The 17,931-nt window shown below is 35.1% G+C and overlaps 1 protein-coding gene across 1 annotated transcript in view; it reads right to left on the bottom strand.

Moving 5' to 3' along the window:
• KLHL32 (kelch like family member 32) overlaps positions 1 to 17,931 on the bottom strand; it is a 310,357-nt gene that overhangs the window by 199,596 nt on the left and 92,830 nt on the right. Inside the window, exon 3 of the mRNA XM_051996720.1 lies at positions 2,510 to 2,690. Within this exon, the coding sequence (XP_051852680.1) occupies positions 2,510 to 2,690 (181 nt within the window). The remainder of the gene's footprint in view (positions 1 to 2,509; positions 2,691 to 17,931) is intronic.

Here is a 17,931-nt window from a genome sequence, read left to right as displayed (position 1 = left end):
AAGGAGGGATAAGGAGCAGAGTATGGTCTCATCCTATGGTACCTGGTTAGCACTTGCAGTGCTAAATGAGCATGAGAGAAACAGCAAAAAGGTAAGTAACTAACATCTACCAAGGGTCCTTAAACTTTTTAAATAGGGAGCCAATTCACTGTCCCTCCGAGTGTTGGAGAGCCAGACTATAGTAAAAACAAAAACTTTGTTTTGTGGGCCTTTAAATAAAGAAATTTCATAGCCCTGGGTGAGGGGATAGATGTCCTCAGCTGCTGCATCTGGCCCATGGGCCGTAATTTGAGGACCCCTGATCTAGACTATAGAGTGCCCCAAACTGCAAGTGTTAAAACATACTCTCTCCCATGAAAGGAAGAAGGTATCGATGATTCTATACATACCTACACATATATACACACACACATACCCATCCCATGTATGTTATATATTGAAAACTTTTCAAGAGCAAGACCCATCTATTCATCTTGTTTCACAATGTTTTATACCAAATGAATATTTATTGCAATTTGATACATTAGGGAGTGAACCAGAATTCAACAGTCTAAAAGAAGGGATTTAAAGCGACTAAAACTGACCCAAACTCAGAAGAATAAGTATGAGGGATGACCAAAAACCTTGAACTAGCCTTGTAATTAAAGATTTATTAAAGATCTTTCAGCTACAGAGATACAAATCATGTTTTCATCAATGAAAGCAAGTCCTAGCTTGGACTATTAAAAAAAAATTCTTAATTTGCCCTGGGGCAAAAGTTCTTAACCCTTTTTCTGTATATTGGGGCTCACTATCAGTCTGGTGAAGTCCTTATGAGAATGTTTTTAAATACATAAAATAAAATGTGAAGGAAATAATTATTGTGAAATATAATTGCATGTGTGTATATTTTTACAAATAAGTTCATGAATCCAGGTGAAAAACTTGCAATCTGAAAAGTACTGTACATCCTTTTAAGACATAGGTGGGTCCAATTTCTCTGAAAAGCTACAATAGTCTAAAGAAAATATTAAGAGTCATTCTGAAAAGGTGTGAGTCTTCCCTTCCTCTTCTTATTTCTTAGTTCCACCTCCTTTGGTTCATACTCTACAGGACAATGGTCTTTTTCAACCTTTTAGTCTAAATCAGGGTTCAGCCTCCTACAACCAAATTTCCTGGGATCGGGAAGTCATCCTTTGGTCCAGGTTCCTGCTATATTTCAATAAATAAAGATCTTATTTATATCAATAAAGAATTTAGTTAAGAGCAAGGCCAATTGACAAGTTTTCAATTCTGATAACATGCTAACAGATAAGGGAAAGCTGGCCTGAAAGACAAAGAAGTATGTCATATTTCAGAAATGGTCATAATTGCAAAGTACAGAGTGTGAAGAGTTCATCTGAACTAAGAAATGTGACAAGTTAATTCTCAACATGTGTTTTGATTTCTAGGTTGGCAAAATTATCAACATATTCATCTCCCACTTCTCAGGTACAAGATGAGAAAAAAGAGCTATCTAACTGTGTTAAGCTATTATGAAGAAACCTATGGACACGGACAAATATTGTTCAGTCTAATACAAATGACAATACCCATGGCAAATAGAACTATATACACATATACAAAGGAGGAAGGTAGGGAGGGGAGATAAGGAGACAGGCTCATATGTGCATATCCAAGTTTCTTAAACCTCTTACTATACCAAGTAAATTTCTATGGGTTCCAAGATGCAGGTAACTGGCAAGTCTGCAGCACTGAAGATGGTTTCCTCATTGGGAGTTCCCTACACTAATAAAATCAGAGATTCAGACCAAAAAAAGTCCAGAAAATCAAATAAGTGTCACTTTTTTTAACTGAATGACAAAGCCTTATTTACTCATGATATGAGGTAAAAAGTCAAAGATTAGTGAGAAACAGTATTTTATCCCATCCTCAGTGTTGAATGAGATCTATCCAACACCAAAACAAATCCAGAAAAATTCTAGTGCAGCCTGAGATGGCTTTTAGACTGATCCCAGGCTCTAGTTCACCTTGAAAAGGTTCCATCACTTAGAGAGTCACAGAAGTCCCTTGGGACTTGTCCTTAAATGGTACTAGCAGAACATCGTTCTGCATTTCTTTTATCAATTCTTTTATCAAAAAGTACAATGAAGCAGCAGCTACGTGGTGCCATGGATAGAGCATGCAATCAGGGGGTCCCAAGCTCAAATCCAGCTTCAGACACTTGAATTACTAGGTGTAGGAGGGAGGGAGGGAGAGATGGAAGGAGGAAGGGAAGGAGAGAAGGAGGGAAGGAAAGAAGCAAGGAAGAAAGGAGGAAGGGAGGGAGGGAGGGAGGAAGGGAGGGAAGAAAGGAAGGAAGGAAGGAAGAAGGAAGGAAGGAAGGAAGGAAGGAAGGAAGGAAGGAAAGGAGAGATGAAGGGAGGGAAGAAGGAAGGAGGAAAGAAGAGAAGGAGGAGGGAGGGAGGAAGGAAGGAGGGAAAGCAGGAAGGAAGGAGGGAAGAGAAAAAACAAACTCATTTCTACTTACTCGGAAATAATCACTGCATGCTGCTAGGACAGCCTTGTGGGCGTGGAATTTCTGCTCTTCAGCTATGAGGGTGACATCACAGAGAACACCATCACTTCTTTGCTGATTTAAGGCTGCCAGGACAGCATCATGGTGAGAATCGGACTGACAAAGCCTCCGGCCTGTCCGCATTTCTTGGATGCTGCAATCAAAATAAATGCAACCAGTCAATGGTGCAATGATTGCACAGGGTGGAGAAACAACAACAAAAAGAGACCTGATCAAAACTTTTCTAAATTCCACTCTGTTGGGGTAAGAGTGGGAAGGATAATTCAGGGGATAAAGTAAGAAGAGTACCTGAGATGAGGGTGAGAAATAGGAAATTTGAACTTGGCCTTGATGGTTGAATTTGGAGTGGCAACATGGCCTTGGTCTGAAACCTGGGTGTTTAACTTCTCCAAGTTTCAATTTCCTCACTTGTAAAGTAGAAATAAAACTATTTGCACTACCTATTTCAAATTTTGGCTAAAAGATCTTCGTAAATCTTAAAGCTATGAATTTGTATATACCAGAGTTATCGCAAAATTCTTAATGCAGTTTTAAGCTATTAAAACATGTATTTTAAGCTATTTAAAATAATTTATCTAATTTAAATTGAACATTAATTAAAATTGCACTAAGACTTTTGGGACATTTAGATGTGTATATTTGTTCAGTTGCTTTTCAGTTTTATCCAACTCTTTGTGACCCCATTTGGGGTTTCCTAGGCAAAGATACAGGGGTGGTTTGATTTTTTTTCTCCAGCTCATCGTATAGATGAGAAAACTGAGACAAACTTACCCAAAGTCAAAAAGCTGGTCAGTTTGGGAGGATTTGAACCTAGAAAAATGAGCCTTTCCTGACTCCAGGCTGGCACTCTATCCCCTGTGCTATAGCTGCCCCTTATTTTTCATAGGAAAAAAAATTATATATATATAATTTGTGTGTGTGTATTGCATGTGTAATGAAATCCTGGTTAGTGGGCAGGGAAACTCTAAAATATTGATCACTCTACTTGCATGACATGGCATAGCATGGCAACAACTACCCTGAGATAAGAAGGAAGGCACCGTTGGGGAAAAGCTCAAACTTACAGGCTCATTCCCTGAAGAGGTCTTATAGTAACACAACCTTATTGTACCCAAAAGAAAGCCAAGCTATGATGACAAACCCCTGAGGTTAAATTTCCCTTATAAATCGGTCCACGGCCTAAGCCATCTTTGGTGAATGCTTTATGAGTTAGCCTGCCACAGCACTCTGCTTTGTGGTATCTTTCTCTTTATACCTAACTAATTCTTGAAAGGTGCTAAATTCCTCTATGGATTTAACTAAAATGTCAATCAACAGTGTACTCCCACCTCATGGAGTATTCCCTTCCTCCTGGTTAATTGTGAATTCCACTAGGGAACTTGTCTTTTCCATTGTTAATTGTTATATGCTCTCCTAAATGTATTTCATATTTATCACTTCTAGTGTCTAATTCAACTCTTCATTTTGTCCTTAAACACTTATAAATAACCTTACCTTTTGCCAAAAAGAAAGATCATTGTGCCAATTGCTCTCCTCAGTCTCATCATTTGGTACTGAACCTCAAACACAACATATACACATTTCTGTAAAGGTATGTATGTGTATATATACATATATATAAAATATGTAATGTACATACATACATGTATGTACACAAGTACACACATATGTGTGCATATATACATGTGTGTATACTCTTGGTTTGGTAAAAGGAATGAGGAAAGAAATATTCTAAGAGAAAAGTAATCAGGTCACTGAGGGCCTTGAATTAAGGACAAACAACAGTCACTTGGACCAAATCATCCCATTCTTTGTATCCCAAACTCAGACTAGTATACTATAGAATTTGTTCTGAGTTAGAATAAGGGTGTTAAACTGAGACAAACCACTGAGGCCACTTGACTTGTCACTTCATTTTGTAGTCAATGGGAGTCTTGGAAAATAATCCCATCAGACCTATTGCTTTATGAAGCACATACATCTATATTTATAAGGCTTTACTTGCAGTAGTCCTGGCTCTGATAATGCTTTCATTTCCATTCTCCCCATGTGTATCAATCAATCACGTTTATACTCTATCACAAAGAATACAGGTTTAACCAAATTACTGCCACAGTAGAAAAATATATATACTTAATTCTCATTCTCTCTCTCTCTCTCTCTCTCTCTCTCTCTCTCTCTCTCTCTCTCTCCCTTTCCCCACCTCTCCCTCTCTCTCTCTCCCCTACCCCTCCCCTATATCCCCCTCCTCTCCTTTTTGCTCCTCTCTTTCTCCTCTACTCTTCCCTCCAAACCTCAACATGGCACAGGACAAAAGCTTGGAAATGGGTGCAACCCATTCTCAGAATCTTATTTCTACCATGAATGCTGACCATCAGATCTCTTGAGACAATAGAATCAATTTGCAAGATTTCTTCAAAATAATACTGCACCTAAGACCAATAATGAATTACAGAAAGCAAAACAAACAATGGTTAGGAGAGAATTTTCAAGCTGATATCATATAAAAGCAAACTGGATCAAAGCATCTTAAAATGAGGTCTTTGAAATCCACGCTACCTAGGGAGAACAACAAATGAAACCCAGCATGCTTTAATGGAAGTATCTAAAGCTGGAATCAAATATGTTTAAACTTGTATACTTAAGTCTCCTCTTTATTGTGGGTTTTTGAATGTATTAAATAATTTTCCTTCTCTAAAATAAAAAGGAGATATCACTCAGATTATTCTCCACACACTTTTTTATGAACATCTAAAGAATCTAATAAATAACATTTCAGTAGGTGTCCATAATTCCTTACATAACACATGATTTTTATGCCTTAAATCTACAAAAAAGTTCTTTAAGTGCTGAGTGTATCTCAAGATCTATTTCACTAAAGGCAAAATGGATCCTGGGTCATTCTGATTTTTGCGTTGTCACTGGACTTCAATGCTTTTGAAGAGAAAGTAAGGCTGATAACTTTGTGTAACTCTGCCTCATTTAAATCCAATTCATGCACAAAACATTATCTGATTATTTCATTCATACTCTTCAAAAATGGAAAATCATCAACAATAATTTAGAGCTAGAAGGTTCATTTAATGATTACCTATCACCATGCAGTTGTTATAGATAACTAAGTCCTAGAGTCAGAAAAGGGTAGGTCCAAGATCATATAAGCAGTTATTAACAAAGTAGAGACTAGACCTACCACTTCTTACCTTCGATCCACTATATCAGGGGGACTTTATTCTTTATTATTCTTTACAACTGTCATTAGCCTTAGTATGTATATTTTTGTCCAAGTGATCAGATTAATGCAAACTCTTTGTGGAGGTTCCAATGTGACAATGCAAAGAGTGCTTAAGAAAGAAATCAAACTAAATCCAACTCCTACAATAGCCAAGGACCTACATGGCTGAATCAGAGCTTTTTCTCTATCTATGGCAAATTTGCTCACAGGAGTTAAATCTGCAATAAAGATCTGATCAAATTAAGATGACAGGCTCTCATGAGAATTTCCATTGATCAAAAATCAAATTAAGGAGAGCTGTTTATCACCATCATAGAATGGCAAGCCCTACCTTTATCCATCTATCTTTGTAATGTGGAAAGATTATGAAAAGTCCTACTAACCATTCTATTCTCCTTATGATGCCAGAATTATAGAAATCCCCATTGTCTGCAGTCAAATCATTGGCTCCAAAAGTGTCACCTTATTTCAAATAACCATACAAAAACTCATTAACATGAATTTAACTCAGTTTAGGAGAGCATGACCCAGAGGAAAATTCTAAAAGGATGGTGCTCAGATAATTTGGAGCAGAAGTGTCAAACAACCCTCAACACTTCAGAACATGGCCCAAACCAGATTAAAATAGAATTTGAAAACATTTAATAAAAATACAATAAAACACAAATATTATTAATATGTGGTTTTCTAAATCAGTATGTCCCCACATGGATTCCCATGCACTAGGTAGTGGCTCTTGTTTAAAAATGAGTTTGACAGCACTGATTTGAAGAAAACGGTGAAATAATGTGATGCTGCAAAGAAAGAGAACATAGGAAGTAGAGTACTCCCATCTCAGAGAATATTCCCTTTCTTCTCGTTAACTGTGAGTTCCATTAAGGAACTTGTTTTTTCCATTGTTATATGTTATATGTTCTCCCAAATCTATTTCATACTTACCACTTCTGGTGTCTAATTTATCTCTTCATTTTCTGTTTCACCTCTTCTCATAAATAACCCTACCTTTTGCCAAAGAGAAAGGTCATTGTAACTTCTTCACAGGATTGAACCCCAATATTTGGTGCCAAATCCCAACATTTGCTGCCCCCCCTTTTTTTTTGCTGAGACAATTGGGGTTAAGTGACTTGTGCCCAGGATCACATAGCTAGGAAGTGTGAAGTTCTTTAAAAGACACTATCCATCTCCTTTAGACCTGAATTGTATTCTATCTTCACCTCCACATCCTCCAATGTCTAGTTTCCTTCAAAGTTCAACTCAAATATTACTATTACCTGAAGCTTTTCCCCTAGTTGCCAATGATTTTCCTAAAAAAAAACCCACCTTGGATTTAGGTACATTTTGCAGATATTCCACACATTGTTTTATAGACAGGAAATCTAATAGTCTAGTATAATATAGTATAGAAAATTGGCCACAGCAGCCTTCTTTGTAGTGGCCAGAAACTGGAAACTGAATGGATGCCCATCAATTGGAAAATGGCTGAATAAATTGTGGTATATGAATATTATGGAATATTGTTGTTCTGTAAGAAATGATCAGCAGGAGGATTTCAGAAAGGCCTAGAGAAACTTACATGAACTGATGTTGAGTGAAATGAGCAGGACCAGGAGATCATTATATACTTCAACAATAATACTATATGATGATCAATTCTTATGGCTGTGGCCATCTCCAGCAATGAGATGAACCAAATCAGTTCCAATAGAGCAGTAATGAACTGAACCAGCTACACCCAGGGAAAGAACTCTGGGAGATGACTATGAACCACTACATAGAATTCCCAATCCCTCTATTTTTGTCCGCCTGCATTTCTGATTTCCTTCACAGGTTAATTTTACACTATTTCAAAGTCCGATTCTTTTTGTACAGCAAAATAACTATATGGGCATGTATACATATATTGTATTTGACTTATACTTTAGCATAATTAACATGTATTGGTCAACCTGCCATCTGGGGGAGGGGGTGGGAGGAAGGAGGGGAAAAATTGGAACAAAAGGTTTTGCAATTGTCATTGCTGAAAAATTACCCATGTATATAATTTGTAAATAAAAAGCAAAAAAAAAAAGAAAGAAAGAAAGAAAAGAAAGGAAGGAAGGAAGAAAGAAAATTGGCCACAGAACTAGGAAGCGCTGTGATCAAACCCTAATTCTGATACACACTGGCTTTGTGACCCTGGACAAGTAATTTAACCTCTTAGTGCCTTATAACTATCTGAAACTTTAAGTTGCAAAAGAGCTACAGACTTGCTTTGGAATCTAAATCCCCAGAATTTAATCCAGTGTGTGGCACTAAGAAACCACTTAATAAATACCTGTTGGTTGACTAACTGGAGTATTCTTTCATCAATTCCCAACAGAATGAAAGTAAGTAGGAATAAGAGATGATCACTTAGTTATTATATTCACTTTTTAAAATTATATTTTGTCATTCCCCAAAATATTTTTTCTACTTCTTCCCTCAGAAAATATAACATAAAATATAATTTTTTTAAATTCAATTACTAAATGATCAGACATGCTCTGAAAACAATTGTGTGTGTGTGTGTGTATTTTGTCATTTCAGTTATATCCAATTCTTCATGACCCCATTTTAGGGTTTTCTTGGCAAAGATACTGGAGTGGTGGGCCATTTCCTTTTTCAGTTCATTTTACAGATGAGGAACAATTTGCCCAGAGTTACATAGCTTTTAAGTAAACTGTTTTGTGGGGCAGTTTTGAACTCTGAAAGATGAAGCTTCCTGATTCTAGGCCCAACACTCTATCCACCCTTGTACCTGGCTACTTTATAAAAATGATCTGCAATGATAAAGGCTTTTAACTGGAGAAGAAGGTTGGTTGCTTCTCCCAAGGTGCCCAACCCAGTACACTGTTTGTTTGTTTGTAATGGAGCAAGGGGACTTAGTAGATATGTTTCCTCTACTTAGACAATATTCTACCAATTCAAACTCCCTAAATGACTGAAAAATATTTTGGCAGCTCCATTTGCAAGGCTGGCTCAAACCATGATATTTTTACTAAGACTCTATTGTCATTCATTTGATAAACTGAGGTAAATACCCAGGTGTATTCTTCATATCACTGACACATTCAGAATGAATGGAACAGGACTCACGTGAAATGCAAGTGGACAGCCAATTAATCTTATTAGGTCCTCTTGACTCAGGAAGATTGGGAATGTCAGCACAGTGACAAGGAGAAAAAATGACTAAAGGAGATCAAGGAAGTGCTCGTGGGAAGGTAGGAGGATTATTTTCAATTGAAATGTGGCAGTTCATTTTGAAATGGTTATAGCTGACTGAATATGCACCCAGAGCATTTTAGCAGAAGGCATATTTTTAAAGAAATAAAAATATTCTTTGATTCAAAGTTGCAAGGGGTCTAGTGGGAAATCAAGAGATATAATAAGGTAACCCCAAAAAGATTACAGCAATTTTCCAGGGCTGACTCATATTTAAAAAGTGGTGGAAGGGAAACCACTGAGGAAATATATTATAGGAAAAGACACTTATCTAATCACAAAGCAGAAGAGAGAGATATCAAATGGATAGTCTAAATACTGACTGCCTTCGTATTACAGAAAAGTAAAAAGATCTAGAGAAAGTGAGTCAGTAAACAAATATTTATTATTAAGAATATTCTTTCTGCCTGGCATATGTACTAAGCACTAAGGATAAAAAGAAAGGCAAAAACAGACTGGGTAACTCCCCTTAGAAATTCAATGGGATATGGACAAGAACACACAGGAAGAAAAGGAACCTATGGGTTGCATTCTATACCAAAGATGGGGACCACCATTCTGTACCCATAATAGTGAAATTATGGATTTGCTGAAATGGTCAAGAAAGTACCCAGAGGCTAGAAAAAAATTTTGTTATCATCTGTATAATACCAGGCTAATCACTTATTTTTTTTTTTTTTCTGTGCCCTCAATATAAAAAAAAAAGTTGTTTTTTTTTAAAGATCCATAGTAGAACATTTGTCTTACAGTCTGTAAATAATTAATTAATAAATAATTATTTAATATTGAACTAGGTTGATGTGTTGATTAATTTTGCTGGACTGCATTTTTTCCCTATATGATTCCTTTTCATAAGTAGGGGGAGAGAGGAGACGCTCTGAAAGGGGAAGCATGAAATTTAATGGGAAATGTAGGCAAAGTAAGAAAAAACATGTTAATGAAATATATTTAAAAGGTATCAGATAAAAATAGTTGAACATTTTTAGAAATATGTATCAAAAAGAATACAAATGTAATTTTTTCTTTCTCCAATAAAATAAATGCACATAGATATACAAAATGAATATCTTGTTAACAAGATTTAGAATCTCCAAGCTCAAGGAAAATAACAAAATCTTTATCAACCTTTATTTTTGTGGTACATCCAATTTATAGTGAGTGTTTACACATGTTTTCCTAATATAAAGAAAATATAATTAGACAATAAAAATTAAATTTATACAACAAAATTATTTAGCTCATTTCTGAAGAATTCTGAGGGAAATGTGGTTTTCTGATCATTGAACTTTAAAATTTTTAAATTTGGAAATTACAAAATTTCTTTTGTCTTCTTTTATGTCATCTTAAATGCTGTGTATTTTGAAATTTGACTTGAGCAAAGAGGATGAATGTATCACAATAATTACCTTTTAATGTGTCCTTTCTCATTTCCTCAATATAGCAGCACAATTTATATCCTTATTAAGGCTGAATCAGTATTTGCATTACAGACTTCTATTGACAGGGTTTAAATCTTGCCAGGAAAAAGCAGCTGTAAGTGGAAACTTGGCAAAGAATAAAAGGCTCGCGCTGCAATAAATTTATTGTTACAAAATTTTAACATAACCAGTTCAGTTCAATTTTTAAATATACACATTTTTAAATTACAATTTAAGACTATTTACTATTTAAGACATTTGGTATAAAATCACAAATATTTTGGAAGCAGTATGCTACAAACTGTTAAAAAATAGAGACAAATCTTCTGACACTTGGCAGGAAATAAAAGCCTAAAAATTATTATTATCGTATTCCAAGTGTGGTTTTTTTCCATCACAGAATAAAATTTCCAAAAGAATTTCATTAGGATAGCCCATATGTATATATGGCTTCTTAATGAAGATACGAAGCTCCATTTGATGTAAATAGTCATTAATAATAAACTGAGCCACATGTAAATAGAAACTATAAGTAAGGCTATTTTTAAATTAGAAGTGGTAGTCAAACTTCTGACTGCTGCCAGAAAGTCCCTTAGAATCACAATTTGTCTCTGATGCTTTCATGGATTATGATCTCACTGCTTTGGCCCTTCTAGAAATGGAAATCACAAATGCCTAAGAGTACTTTCCTAAAACTTATCCTTTCAGCATTCTTTCTAATACTTGATGGTGAAGAAAAGGAAGTTAAGAAGAAGAAAATAAAAGAACCCTTCAGAGATACTATGTTGAAGTAATGGAGTTTAGGCAGAGATATAACTAGTATGTTTGGCAGAGCAAGAAAATCACAACTGAACAGAATATGAGGACTCAAATCAACCATTTGAACATAATACAAGAAGTAATTAAAATAAATTTTGTTGGGCTGCTAGAGGGATATTCTTTTTTTTCCCTATGTATTGGGTATTTTATGTTATTTTATTTCCATTATAGCTTTTTATTGACAAAACATATACATGGATAATTTTTCAACATTGACCCTTGCAAAAACTTCTGTTTCAACTTTTCCCCTCCTTCCTTCCATCCCCTCCCCTAGATGGCAGGTAGTCCCATACATGTTAAACATGTTAAAGTATATGTTAAATACAATACACACACACACACATTTCTACAGTTATCTTGCTGCACAAGAGAAATCAGATTTAGAAAGAATTCAGTAAAAATAACCTGGAAAAAAATGCAAGCAAACAAGAACAGAAAGAGTATAAATGCTATGTTGTGGTCCATACTCATTTCCCAGTGTTCTTTCACTGGGTATAGCTCTTTCTGTTCATTACTGATCAGTTGGAACTGATTTGGATCCTCTCATTGTTGAAGATAGCCACTTCCATGACAATTGATTATTGCGTAGTATTGTTGTTGAAGTATATAATGATCTTCTGGTCCTGCTCATTTCACTCAGCATCAGTTCATGTAAGTCTCTCCAGAGGCCTTTCTGAAATCATCCTGTTGGTCATTTCTTACAGAACAATAATATTCTATAACATTCATATACCACAATTTATTCAGCCATTCTCCAATTGATGGGCATCCTTTCAATTTCCAGCTTCTAGCCACTATGAAAAGGGCTGCCTCAAACTTTTTTGCACATGTGGGTCCCTTTCCCTTCTTTAATATTAGAGAGACGTTCTTTACTTTCCATCTTGTCAAAGTTCCTGTGTTAAAAATGTATACTTTCTTATTTTTTGGATGGGGGCAGGGATGGTTATGGGGCAAAGCCCTGATTACCTCACCCTAGTTATGACTCTCTAAGAAAGAGGCAAAATATCCATTTTCTGAAGAAAGTTCAAAGGCCTAGTTTCCTCTAAGATTCACCATTGAAGAAAGATTGCCATGTAAAAAAAGACATGCATATCCAGTCCAGAAAATGAACTTCCTTTGACTAGGGGTGAGCCCTTCTAAATCAGCTTATTTTTTAATATCTTCAAGAATCTCATGTTAATAGAAACTGCCTTTGTCTTTTTCCCACTACTACAATTTTAAACGGCCCTACCCAGAAGAACGGTCCTACCCAGAAGAACGGTCAGTCTGTCCCCAACAATACCAAAATGCTTTACCCTGACTGCCCTAACTCTAATGGTACACTGGAAAATCCCAAATTCCCTGGGCAAGCAAGACATTTCTCAGCAATGTCTGATAAGCCCAAGGTTAACTAAGCTTAACTACAGGAAAACTCATGGATCAAAGAAGGGTATAGATTAATAATGTTCTGGTAGAGTTTATATCCCTCCAACTTTTGCTAGTTTGATTTTAATCAATGTAAAAATTTTTTGTAAAGAAGACTTTCTCTTCTGAGTTTTCTATAGAGCCCCAAGACTCATTTTTACAGAATAAATTTGGTGCATGATCAGCTACATTTTAAAAATGTAAATCTCTTAAACAGCTGCACATTTTCAAATATCTGCATACTCAACAGCATTTTATTTTAAAATTCATGTCAACTTCTATACCCACTTTTACTTAGTATTTAAATATACAAAAACATACATGCAAAAATAGTCATTTTGTGCAACTAGTTTTCAAGAAGATCAATAACTGGATGATATATTTGCATATCAAAAAAGACCAAGTATCATTAAAAATCCATACTTTTCTTAAACACCATGGTCTACACTAAAAAAAAAAAAAAGAAGAAAGAAAGAAAAATGAGTAGTGTCAATACAGATTTTTTCCAAATAGTTTCATCTAGCTTTTCAAGAATTTAATAGTAATAAAATTATTCATGATTATCTCAAATCTGCTTTCTGGTATGATAAACCAGAGGGCCCTTCTTCTTCCTCTACTTCTCTCAAGAGGTTTTCATACAAATGAAATGCATGAATGTTAAAAGAAATTTATTCATCTTAGTTGGCAGGTTGTTAAAAGGCTCTTATTATAGAAGCCAACTTTATTTTCTTAGTGAATATTTCTTACAAACTACATCCCAAAATACCTTACAAAGTTAAACGCTACCTGACAACAAAGAAAATACAGAAAGCCAATAGGAATAATATATGTTTAGTACATAACTAAGAAATGATGGAATCATGTCTGAAGGTAAATAATCAGAAATATAAGGTGTAATCCTAAAGGGAACAGATTTTCCAAGCAATCATATCACAAATCATACATCCAAAAAAGTGCTGTCCTTCAGAGACAGGCTATACACACGCATTCTGATGTTACCATTTGTTGCTCAAAACATTTTATTACCTTCCAAACTATTTGATGAAATGCAAAAGAAATTTGTCTCTATTTTTGACCCAATCAAGTATAATCCTTTGTTATTTCCTTATTTATTTCCAGTTTTGACTGGTTATTCTCAGTTTAACCTACCCCCTAATTATCTATATACAGCAAATTTCTATTCTGGGACCTCTTCTTTGCTCTATGTATATTCTCTCTCACTGATCTCATCACCCATGGGTTTAACTGTTATATCTATTTAGATGATGCTCAGAACTACCCTTCTATTCTTATTTCCTATTCATACAGACTACTATCCTGAAAAATTTCTCTTCTTTTTCTTTCCTCATGTTCGTCAGGATAGTAATCCTCCAGTTATAATACACAGTTTCTTATAAAATCTCTGCCTTTCAGAAAACTTGGACTTTTTTTTACTATTCAGTTCAAGCACCAGTTTCTACATGAATTCCTTGTTTTGTCCCCATCCAATTGCTAATGCCTCCCTTCTCCCAAATTATTTGTATCTATTTTTGAATTTATATATATATATATATATAATCTTTGCATAAATATATATGTAGATATATACACATACATCTCTTCTGCTGCTAATGCCTTCCCTTCAAAATTAATTTCCATTTACTCCGTCTCTGCACGTACATAGATACGTATACATGTTATCCCTTCTGTTAGACTATAAGACCATTTGAGACCAAGGACAGTGCTTTCTCTTTCCTTGTCTTCCCCTGCCCCAGGCCATCCTCCACACTGGCTAACATGGTATTCCTAAATTACAAATAAGTGATTAAATTACTCATCTGCTCAATAATTCCAATTATTCCCTATTAGCTTAAGTAACAAATACTAACTCCCCCGTTTGACATATCAAAGCCCGGACAGCCATACTTAAACTTATTTTTCCAGCTATACTCTCTTTCTTTCCTTCTTCATGTAGTCAAACTAACTTTTTCCACACACAGCAGCCCAATTTCCATTTCTGTGTCTTTAAGCAGCCTTTAAATTGGGATACTCCAATATGCCAGGAATGCATTCCCTCTTTCCTCACAGCCCTTAGAATCCCTAGTTTTCTTTAAAAAGCTAAATATTACTTACTATGTGAGATCATTTCTGATTGCCCCAGTGGCTAATTCATATATACATACACACACATACATACACACATTACCTCACATTTTTTTTGTGGATATAAATTATTGAAAACATAAATATGTACATTTATACACACACACATAACACACATAAATACATCAGGTAAATGGCTTGGTGGATAAAGCATTGAATCTGAAATCAGGTAAATGTGAGTTCAAAAATAGCCTTAGGCACTTACTAGTTATATAATGCTAAATAAATCACTTAACTTTTATCTAAATTGCCTCATCAGTAAAATGGGATAATGATACTACCTACCCTCCAAGTTTTTTGTGAGGATAATATGAGATACTATTTGCAAAGCTTTGCAAATCTCAAAATGCCATATTTATTTGTTATATTGTTTATGTTGGAGAAACACACCCATATTGTTTTGCACTGATAGAATAATAAAATAATAATAATATTTATATACTGCTTTAAGATTTGAAAAGTTCTTTATATATATTATCTTATTTGAGCCTAAATTCATTGAAGGTTTTCACTTTCATTTTTAATCACCAGCACATAGCATATAGCCTGGCCACAGTAAGCAGTTAATAAATTTTTGATTGTTTGATTGATCACCAGACTTAGCTGTCTCCCAAAATAAAATTCCTAAAGGACAAAGACTTTTTATTATTGATGAAATCCAAAAACATAGTTAAAAATGTTTTTGAGCAATAACAGCATTTTAAGAATAAATATGGAACCTGTTGAGGGAGCTTCAGAGATATAATAAACACCCACTTAATTCTATAACTTATAGCACACTATAAGTACATCTTCCACTATAAAGTTCTTCCTGGTATTCAGGTGACCTTGGGTTATTAAGGCTTTTTCAATAAACTTCAAGCTCTATTAGGCTCTACTTCAAGTTAGAAAGGCTTCTGAAAAGGTCTAATAAATAGCCAAATGTCATCCAAGGGCTGGCTTAGGTTTAAAAAAAAAAAAAAAAAAAAAAGCTGTCCACCCGGTGATAAAGCCAGGATATATCAATTTCTTGAGGGAAGAGATTGTTCTGTTTTTGCCTCTATGTGTCTAGCCCCTAGCATGACATCTGACAAAACTACTCATGAAGTTAAGCTTCTAAGGTAAGGAAGGTTCGCTATGTCTGAGCTTGAGGAGAGATTTCAAGTCCTGAAGCATATGTTAAAACATCATCCACATGATTTTCAAGTCACACTTGATATTAGCAGAGTTAAACTATCAGAAGAAAAGAAATGAAGGAAGAGTGATCTAAAAAATACTTTGAAAAGAAGGGACGGTTATAAGCAACACAGAAAAGACCAAAGCATTCAGTCTTTGTGCTACATTAGACTAAGAAAAGGTCTAACTAGTGAAGCTGCTTTGTATTTCAAAAAAGCTTCACACTAAGTGGGCAAGACACCCTCAAAGAAAATTCAGCACTATACCTCTCAGACGGCATTCTGAAATTTTCTGCTCCTGTGTCTCTGCTTTTAAAACCTTTTGGAGGAATAAGCAAGCATTCCGGCTGAACAAAAAAGGAGAAGGAAAAACGTATTAATCTAAAAACACAACTACATTCTGAATCATGTGGTAATCCTAAGACTTGGAAAGGGGTGCACACTGAGGCAAACGTCTCAACTATCAGGTTATTTAATAAGCCAGATATGATTATAAATGTTAAGGATCCTGCATATTGTTGGAATTCAGGAGAAATTTCCTCTGCATTATGTAGAGACTTGGACTTTATGACCCCAAATAGTTCTCACAATATATAAATGTGTGCAAACATCAGGAACTTGAGGATCACACTGAGCTAAAAAGGTGGTACAGAAGACCAGCAGGACGAAGGCAAAGAACTGAAGAGTTCCAAAAACATAAGGCTCTTTACTTCCACAGCTTACTGAAGATCTCTACCTGTATGCTTCTTTCCAAAAGAATAAAATCTCCTGATTAAGACCAGTTCCAATGATTTTGTGATGAAGAGAGCCATCTACACTCAGAGAGAGGAGTATGGCACCTGAGTGGCAATCACAACATAACATTTTCACTCTTTTTTGTTGTTGTTTGCTTGCATTTTATTTTGCTTCTCTTTTTTTCCTTGTTTATCTGATTTTTATTGTGCAGCAAGATTATTATATAAACATGTATACATATATTGGATTTAATATATATTTTAATATGTTTAAGATATATCAGATTACTTGCCATCTAGGATGGGAAGTGGGGGGAAGGAAAGAAAGTTTGGAACGCAGGGTTTTGTAAGGGTCAATGTTGAAAAATTATCCATGCATATGTTTTGAAAATAAAAAACTTTAATTAAAAAAATTTATGGTATTGGCCAAAAAAAGTAAAACTTCCATGCTTGGTCATGTCAGGGATATAACATGAATAAAGCTGACATAATTTAACCTTCAAAAAAAAAAAGAAATAAATCTCACACCCTCAGGATCCAGTCTTTGATTGATGAATTTCCTTCCACCTCATCTACCTGAAGCTCACTCCAATACTTCTAGTCATCTCCATACCACACTACTTACACCACTGTACTTTTTGTAACTGTCCCCCTTTCTCTGTTCCCATAGTTGCTCAATTCTTTTTGCTGTCATTCCTACCAAAACATTCATTCCTCAAGAACAGACATGATCTTGTTTACCTATATTTGTTCTTCAATGATGAGCACAGTAGTATGTGGAAGGTAATAATTACTTAGTAAATGCTTTTTAAAATTAGCTCATTCATCAAAATCACAAGCAATATATCTACAAATAAGTTTATTTTCCCACAAAATAATCTACTCACCTCCATCTCACTCTCTACATTTCTCCTGATAATACCATCATAAACTCATAGCATAAGAATCACCTTTGCCTCTTCTATCTTCCTCACCATACAGAAATCCTCTCCAATTCTTTCACTTGGTAGCTGAACAATCCTTGGCAAGTCAGCTCACTGCTCTGGCTCTCACTTTCCTTGTCTTATCTATATAAGGGAGTTAAAGACTAAATTATCTCTCTGATCTCTTTCAGCTCTGACATTCTATGATTCTAAGTTGCAAGCCTATTAAATTGACTACCTCACAATCTCTTTTATATCTATATCCTTCTCTTCAGTCTTACCATAACCACCCTAGCTCAGGACCT

This window comes from Antechinus flavipes, chromosome 4, assembly GCF_016432865.1.
Source record: "Antechinus flavipes isolate AdamAnt ecotype Samford, QLD, Australia chromosome 4, AdamAnt_v2, whole genome shotgun sequence".
In the NCBI taxonomy this organism is placed as follows: domain Eukaryota; kingdom Metazoa; phylum Chordata; class Mammalia; order Dasyuromorphia; family Dasyuridae; genus Antechinus; species Antechinus flavipes.
This window is presented reverse-complemented; position numbering and strand designations above follow the sequence as displayed.